The following is an 8,717-nucleotide window of genomic DNA, read 5'->3' as shown; positions in this document are numbered from 1 at the left end:
TCTGGCTAGAGTTGCAGTAATTTAGAAGAAATATGTGCAGTTGTGAACTAATTAGAATTTATGGGGTGTTGTGCCCCCCAGTGATGAGCAGAAGAAAATTTAAAATTAACAGAAGCCCAAATCTAATATCTTTGTTTCTGGTGACATTTCCCTTAAAACAGAGAGTTATCTACACATTGGCTTTTCCCCACGCAAAATTCATTTTAGATCATTCCCTACCCTCCCATTAGATTCACGCAACGCTGAAAATTTCTGATTTTTTAGTTTTTATTATTTCATTTAAACATTAGGTTTTGGGCAAGATGGGAAAAGAGCAGCACCTTTTAAAAAAAACCTGTTGTGTGTTATATAGGACAAACAGGTGAGATTTAAAAAAAGTTAAGTTTATATATGTACATATACACACATACACTAAACCAAATTAAAACCAAAAAAACTTGTGAGGAGGTCATTTTCAACAGGAGAGAAGAAAGCCTTATTTCACAGCAAGCAAAAGCACCACAAGTTAAGATTAGAGTGCACAATCACATGTAGTGCAGATACCAAACTAGCCTGGGTCCTGGAAGCAGTGTAGCTAGAGCAGCACAGAGCTCCATGAGGGCCGTCTTATCCCACTCCTTGGCAGAAGCAAGTGCAGAGCCTGCACTTAGGAGGGTGTGCTGTGCAGGCACTCCCACAGCTGGCTGCTCTGCCTCCATCAGTTTTGGCAGATGCCACAAGACGTAGCAAACCAGTGAGAATAGGAGACCCAGAGCTAAGCTACAGACTGACTTAGCTACAGTATTTCTGTAACGGAGGTTTCCGAGTTCCCCCACGTCTCTTGGGTGCTCCCTTGTAGGTACTGCCTGCTTGGGTCACACAGCAGACAGCTCTTGATTATTTATTATTTGTGCACTGAGGTGCCCATTCTTGCCTACCTGCACCCTTTCCTATCTCTCTTTCACTCCACACCACCACTTCTATTTCCTCCAGGCTGACAGGGTAATAAAATTAGGAAGGGGCATGTACACCTAACTAAGGGGAATTGTCAACAACCAATGAAGCTTAAAAAATAATAGCAATTCTTAAAAAAACCCAATTAAAAAACCTGTTCAAGTTCTGCAGACTTCTGGCAGAGTTTGGTCATTTAGCCCAGAGGTCTTTGTCTTCAGGGCCCACAGGCTAAATTGTCTCCACTGGCAAGAAGCATGCAGTACATGATAAAATTCTGACTAAAAGAAAAAAGTAGTACAGGCTGGGAGGAGAGGAGGCTTTAACATGGAGACCCCAAAGTGCGGCAGCAGCACTTATGCTACCCGGTACGCTTTCAAGAGGGTGAACTCCTTCCTGTTGGTGCGAGCTGCCCAGATGAAAAGAGCAGCTGCCATGAACTGCAAAGGTGCCGACACACAGGCGAGGCAGAAGGACCAGCCAAATTCGCCCCTCACGTCATCAGGCAGAGGCAGCTTCTTGTGGAGCAGTTCAATCCCAGCTACGTAGCAGCCAACGAGGCCCAGTGTACAAAGCCCTGGGGAAGGAAGCGGCAAAGCACAATGAGCTCACCCCTGCAGTGCTCTGGTGGGCACAGTGAGCTTTGAGAGGAGGATGGCAGGACACCTACCTGCTAGGAAATGCAGGACTCCAGTGGCAATGGCTGGGTAAAGGCTGCGACAGGCACAGGCACAGAGCCCAATCAAAGCCCCAAAGCACATGAGGCCGATGCTGACAAAGGGTAGGAGAAACTGCAGTCGCCAGAGATCTGAAAGAAACACACAAGACAAGTTTGCTGAAGATGTGCTAGAAACTGATCTTCTCCCACCATCTTACATTACCTTCTACCCATTCTGCTTCTTCTTCACCAGATATTCTACATTCATAGCTAAAAAGGACCAAAGGCTCCACTGAAGTAGAAAGAACTTAATTTGTTAACTCCCAAATTCCTGTACTGCATTCATGGGCAAAGCCTTTGCTAACACATCTACATTTTCCTTTCAAACTTTGATCTCCTGCCTGTGCTACTGTAAAAATAAATGCAGAGCAAGATGCAGCAGCTTTTCTTACTAGTGACTGTATTTGAGAAGCAGCTTTTTTTTTATTCTACTTGTTTATCTGCCAGAAGTGAAAGACACTTACAAGTCCGATTCAAATCTGTGCCACTATTGTGATTTCCAGGCTCAATGTACTTTTCCATAAACTGATCAGAGAGGGAAAAACTGATGCAGTTTGTAGTCATGTCGTTTTCTGGGAGGGAAAAAAGAAAAAGTTACCATTAGGTGTCTTCCCTTCCCTCTCCCCCCACCTTTCAAATCCTCCTTTCCCAATCATTTGAGCTGGGAAGCTCTTGAAGAGTTCGATTGAGAGAAAAAAATTATGTCTCAAAACAGCTCTGTAGATGCCTTACTATGATGTAGTTAGCATTCAAACATGCAGGATCTTCAGGTTTACCTGGGTTATCCATAGAACTGTTCCATGCTTGACAGATTGGGAAAGAAATGTGGCATATGATGCTCAACTATGCTGCCACATATTCTTGTGCTCAGAGTCCCTTAAATAAGCTGTGCTTATCTCCATGTGCAGAATGTAGTCTCATACTAAACATTTAATTCAAAAACGGGATATAAAGAACTATTTAAAGAACAGGAAATATTTACTTCTTTACACTAAGTTTCTCCCTTTTTACATCTCAGTTAGATTTTGCTTTGAGGATACTATTGAGCAGAGCTCGTTTAAATGTCTTCCAAAATAAGTATTTTCATGAGAGGAAAAAAAAAAGAATTTCACATTTTTTCTTTAGAAAATGTTGTTGAAGGTACATTTTTAAGAGGGTTCAAAATGAAGGGCTTCACACACACAATACGTACACAAAATCTACTTTGAAGCAATTAAAATAACTGTTTACCACACCTATTTTCCCCCAACCATTGTGAAAAATATTACTAATATTTCAGTCCATATCCATTCATATCTAAAATGTGCTGATGCAATGGTAGGATATTTGTGACATGCAAACAAAGCTAAAAGGAGTGAGTTCCTCCTTGACAAAGTGGTATCTTTACTCCACTGCTGGATCCTAGGATCTGTCCTAAAAAGACAGTGACTGGTACAGCAGCTGTAACTGTATCCCAAGCTGGACAGCTGATGCAAAATAAAAATCAAGCTGTGTAAGACTAAATTTAGATCAAGTATGATGCATCAAATCCAGAATCTGCAGTAGTGACAGCCACAGACCATTTTGCCTGTTGCTCCTTTAAAAATCTGGACTGTCTTTATTAAACAAACAAACTAAACATAAGCTAGCCTTCTGGAGGAACAAAGTGGCACGAATACGTTCTGAGGAAGTTAGCACATACCACCCCAGGCAAGCTAGGGAAGTGTTAATTGCTCCGGAGATACCTGGTGGGCTGTACCAGTGAGAGTTTTTGGGTACAGTGATACACCTCCGCCACAGTCCAACCGTGCCGTTGCACCGGAAGAGCGCATCTGTGTAGGTCTTCTCATCTGCATCTTTGCTGAAAAACTCCTCCCAGATGCTTCTACCAGCTTCACTAACATTCTCAGCTGGGGACAGGGTGTGGTATTCGTACCAGAAGTCGGTGCCAATGGAAGCTGCCATGTAGATGGTGGAGATGAGGCTGAGCACACAGGCAATCACCAGTGCTGTGGCAAACCGGTTATCCATCATGGCGCCCTTCCTGCGGCATGGGAAGAGAGTGACAAGTGAGCAACTCTTCTGATGGCACATATAAAGTTATCTTAGCAGGGTCAAACTCATCGCATCATCCCTCTTTTATGCAATGTCGTGTCAGGATGTCCATGTCTTCCTCTTCCAACATGCTAGAATCAAAGAACACTGAGCAAATCTACAGTACTGGCTAGCACACATTGGATCTGCAAGTTCAGAGTATGGATAATATCCCAGAGAGTGTGCTCTCCCAGCCACACTGCACTAGCGGCTCTCTCTCAAAGAGCAACTGACAGAGCAACACCAACTCCATCCCCAAAGCAGATGGCACAGCCTGCTGCCATTTGTGATCCTGATTGTAAGGAACGTCAGAGAATCCATCCACAGCGTCCAGGCAGAAGACTTATCTTTCCTTAGGCGATTACCAAGGGTAGAAGTTATTTTTAGCCTGCCACCCCATACGGCTTTCACAGCTTGTGTTTACAGCAAAGATAAGAACCACAGGCATGCCAAAAAAGCTCTTCCAGACTGCTCACTAAAGCCAGCCATGCCAAAGCACTGGAATGCCTTAAGGGAAGCAGAGAAATGCATCTAGGCACTAGAGACAGAACATGAAGGAAGCACTGAAAGACAAATTTGAAGTTATGGTAAATGGTGCACTAATGCCACAATACATATTGTGATATTTCTGAAGAACTACAGCAATGCAGGAGGGTGCCCTGCTCCATGGGAATAAGGTGATAAAACTGAAAGGCCTCCATATGCTCCCACAAGGACTTTGCTCTGCCTCCTTCTATTAGGGGTCATTTATGCTCTCCTTTGCAGGGCTGTGTTCACAAATGGCATGGATTCGGGGTGAAAGGAGGCATGGGAAAATACAAATACCACACACTTATGACAATATTGTGACTTTAATGAGCAAGTGATTGGTAACACATGAAATCTTTTGCAGATAATGCAATGCACCAGACGACTCCTCTCAGATGCCTGTTGTTCTTATGCAGTTTCTGTGCTTGATTAAATTTATGGATTACTATGAATCAGGCTTGATGCACTAGCCAGAAGGAAAAAAAAAAAAAATCAATGGAAGCTAACTCGGCAGCTAGGCCGGTGGCAGGAGCTACTATCTAATCAGCTCTTGTCCATTGCTTGCTCTACCTCCCTTCTCCCACATACTTTGATCAAAATATTTTGGTCTAGTTTCTTTGCAAGTGACTGAACCGCAACTGGAAACAGCAAGTGCCTTAAAACTCAACGTTCTCAAGGAAAGACACCAGTGCTCAAGTCAGACCTGCCAGTAAGAAATTCTGAACTAAGAAACGAGGTGCAAACTAAAGCAGGGAGTTTCAAAGGCATCAATGTTTGCTGTTAACAATACCATTCTTTTTCTTTTTCCTTCCGTCTGCTCCTCTATTTATCTGAAACTGCCTAACAAGGAGGAGAAATTATGTGTACCCATATCATTCCCTATGCTTCATTTGCATATTAAATGAGGCACACTCCTTGTAATATCCATCTTTGAACTGCATCCTTAGCAACAAGCATGAATAGGACTGATTTTTGGTGAACTGACAAGAAGCACCCATTTAAAATACTGCAAAGTTTGCATACCACAACTCCACTTAAATAATAATCCACAAGCTGTGAACTTTTATAAGCTAACTTAAATACTGAGAGGGAGAACACATCGTATCCAGGCTTATTTATCCAGAAAACACACAATCAAGACCAGACTTGGAAGCAAATTCTCTGTGCAGTGTTTAAATCTTGGTTACGTACTTCCATTCTCTTCTGATATCCCAGCATCTAGCTCAAGGAACACAGGGTGTGGGATAAGCGGGATAGGGAGAGAGCACGTTGCTGTGTAGATCTGGCCTCACCATTCACCCACCACTGAATTCACTGAGGGATCCCCTCCCCTTCACAAACATCTCATGAAGCAAAAAGGGCATGTGGCACCTTCAGGGCCAAAGCTCCTGCCCAGCTGAGCTCAGAGCTGAGCAGATTCTCCAGGAACCCACTTTCACAGCAAGCAGCAGAACAGGCTGGCGAGCAGGCTGGTCTGGATTTTCCACTCTATTGCAGTCACATTCACTGCAAGAGGAACCCTCTGCAACAGACTCCTCTCTTTAGAAAGGGCTCTCTCTGGGTGGAAGGATCACAAGAACCTACAAGCTCCATCCTCAGAGTGGTGTCTAACGAAAAAGAACGTAAACAGGACATTATTGGGCCACTGATCTGCTGTCACTGCCTCTCAATATAAATGCTTATAATAACAAATGCTCAATAAATGCTTATAATAACAAAGCCCTATCAACTTTGTGCCTAACATACAGAAAGAAAAGAACTGACTCAAAAATCTTACTTTCAGATACAAATCCCTGCTGCCTGGTGCAGAACACAAGTGCTGGAAATGCTCCTATCAGACCACCATTAAAACACGACCACATCCCTCTGACCAGCCTCCTCTCTGCTGGCATACTGTGGACTTGGCAGAGCCGATGCCAGTTGGCAACCAAGAACAGATCATAAGCAAAATGAAGGGTTAATCACCAAACAGTAAATTAAAGCACTGCCCAGTGTTTATTATCCATTTGCTTAAAGGGATGTAGCAATCTACGGACGTTCAATCCCTGTAATATAACTCCAGGCACAGGCAGAGAGCAGCTAATGGGGCTACAGACCCCAAAATCTAGCGGGTGGCTTCATGTGGCATTTGTCCCAAAAAACATATGTAGATTTTCAGTATGGACAAGACAGTGCAAAGGCATGAGCACATCCCCAATTCCTTACAACAAAGGTCCCCTCAATGCTTCTACCTAACACTTCAACTGCTTACAGAAAAGATTAAGAACTCCACAACACTTCAGGCAAATTTTGAACTAGTTTTTCCTGCCACAGTCTATGCAGTAGACTTGACTACCCTGCCCATTCATTGTGTATATCCAATGCATCTTCCTGTACAGCTGACACGTTCCCACTTAAACGAAGTGTCCTTTTAAAAGGTAGAACCCTCCGCCCAGCCCCAGGCAGAGCTCAATGGCAGTGGCAAGCACAGTCAGTAAGAAATAGTTACCAGAGAAGACCATGAAGAAAGACACTGCACGTTCACAGGATTATGCCACACTTTGTAAAAGGTTCTGTACAGAACAATGTGTAGGAGGTGCTTTGGAATAAACTTACTTGCGAAAAAATAACATTACTGCCAAAGATGACATGAATTGTAAAGACATAAAGATTGATTACAAATAAAAATATTTTGTCTTTACAGGCTGCCAGCAAGACCCTTCATTGTTTTACAGAAGGTTTGTTCATATAGCACTGCCAGCACATTTTACTCTAACAGCAGAGGCTATTTCAAACAAGTCATGGCTGCAACTAAGCTGTGCAACGAATCTAAGACAACACAAGGCAGTTGTAAACAGGCAGAAGTGCTTCACATGATATCGTAACTATTAAAGAAGCAAAATGTAAAAATTGTAAAAGTCCACCTCACAAAGAGAAGGCAAAGGCCAAACTGGCAGCAACATTCAAAGGAATGACTGGATGCACGCACTTTGGGGCGGGGGGGAAACAAAGGGGGCAAGTCAATAGAACTGAAAGAGAAAAAATATGGAACAGAACAAAAACAAGTATTCTGGCAAAAAATCAACTTAAGACTGAAGAATGGACAGCTTTTGTAAGAAGTTACTGTACCATGGCAGAAGGGAATACAAAAACATGAAGATTTTTATCTTGTTACTGTGGTCACTCCTTTCAGCCAACAGTGGGCCACCACATTTAAAAAACTCCTGTTAGGTGACATCACCAAAGAGGGAGGCTGCGTCCACTGGCATTCTCTCAGGAAACATGCTTGCAACCTGACTGCTCTTTAGAAGAAGGGATTAGGGAGAAGGCCTACAAGAAGGTGTAAATGTGGTGAGAGAGCTGGCAACAGCACCGAACAGGATCATCCTTTTAATATGGGGAACAGAAGGTTAGGAAAGATTGCTACCAAACACTTTTTTACCTTCGGCGGTCCTCAGGAGTCCCTCAGGACACGCAGCTCCAATGATTCCAGGTGGCTTCAGAGGCACAACGCTGGTTGTATCCTGTGGCCAGCAGAGAGCACGAAACGCAAACTTCCCTTCTGCCTCGACTGTGCCATTCATTCAGCTCCTTCCACACCACCAGCTCACAACAAGTGATCTAGAAGCAGAGAGTAAACCGAATGGTTGGAGACAATTACTTAACTCCGAAATTACTAAACGGACACCTCTCAGTGCTATTCATTAAGGAAAAAAATGAAGGGGAGGGAAAAATGACTTGAAAAGCTCTAGGGTTTTTCACCACCTGCTGCACCAGGGCCAGCCCAGCACAGGGCCGGGCTGGCCGGGCATCTCCACAGGGCGCGACCACCCCCGGGGGCTCGGGCCTCACAGGCGACAGCCCCGCGCGAGGGGGCGGCAGCCGCCGGCTGGCAGCCAACGCGAGGGAAGCGCCCCGATCCCCGACCCCTCTGCCCCGTCCCACCGCCAGGAACAGCCCCGCTCCCAGAACCCACCGTCCGCCTCCGCCGCCTCGCACCCCCGGCCCGGCCCGGTCCGGCCCCGCTTCCGCCCGCCACGCCCGCCCGCGCGGGGCACCCTGGGCCATGTAGTTCTGCCGCCCCCTTCCGGAAGCGCCGGGCGGCGGCTCCACCACCGCGCCCGGCAGCTCATTCCCACATCCAGCCCCTTTTCTGTGGAGAAATTCCTCCTCGTGTCCGTCCTAAACCTCTCCAGGTGCAGCCTGGGCCTATGTTTTCTTTTTCTGTCGCTACTTACCTGGGAGAAGAGGCCTACCCCCACCTGGCTACGACCTCCTTTCTATTTATTTCTATTTTGCTTGAGTGCTTGTAAAAAAAAGGAAGGACTTGGGAAAACACCAAGTAAAGGAAAAAAAAAGGAAATTCAGTAAAAATTGCAAAAATTTGTCAACACTGGTTCCACGCCCCAAACTGGACATTTCTCTGGTACATGAACCCACTCGAATTGCAAGAGAACTCTTAAACGTGTTTAACAACTCCCCTGGTTGA

General features: G+C 44.9%; 1 protein-coding gene across 2 annotated transcripts; it reads right to left on the bottom strand.

Moving 5' to 3' along the window:
- Positions 1-241: 241 nt before the first annotated feature.
- CLDND1 (claudin domain containing 1) lies at positions 242-8,253 on the bottom strand. Of its 2 annotated transcripts, none has more exons than XM_027681448.1 (6): positions 8,205-8,253; positions 7,671-7,849; positions 3,373-3,671; positions 2,113-2,220; positions 1,601-1,738; positions 242-1,507 (listed from the first exon to the last, which is right to left on the bottom strand). In XM_027681448.1, exons 3-6 carry the CDS (start codon positions 3,659-3,661, stop codon positions 1,287-1,289), a joined length of 756 nt encoding a protein of 251 aa, XP_027537249.1. In that variant the 5' UTR covers positions 3,662-3,671; positions 7,671-7,849; positions 8,205-8,253; the 3' UTR covers positions 242-1,286. The 2 variants fall into 2 exon arrangements, with proteins under 2 accessions (XP_027537249.1, XP_027537250.1); XM_027681449.1 differs by having other exon boundaries at positions 8,201-8,221.
- Positions 8,254-8,717: the final 464 nt, after the last annotated feature.

Source organism: Neopelma chrysocephalum, unplaced genomic scaffold (genome assembly GCF_003984885.1).
Source record: "Neopelma chrysocephalum unplaced genomic scaffold, ASM398488v2 Primary Assembly neopelma1_60, whole genome shotgun sequence".
NCBI lineage: Eukaryota > Metazoa > Chordata > Aves > Passeriformes > Pipridae > Neopelma > Neopelma chrysocephalum.
The sequence above is the reverse complement of the archived record's forward strand: the minus strand, read 5'-3'. Positions and strand labels throughout refer to the sequence as shown.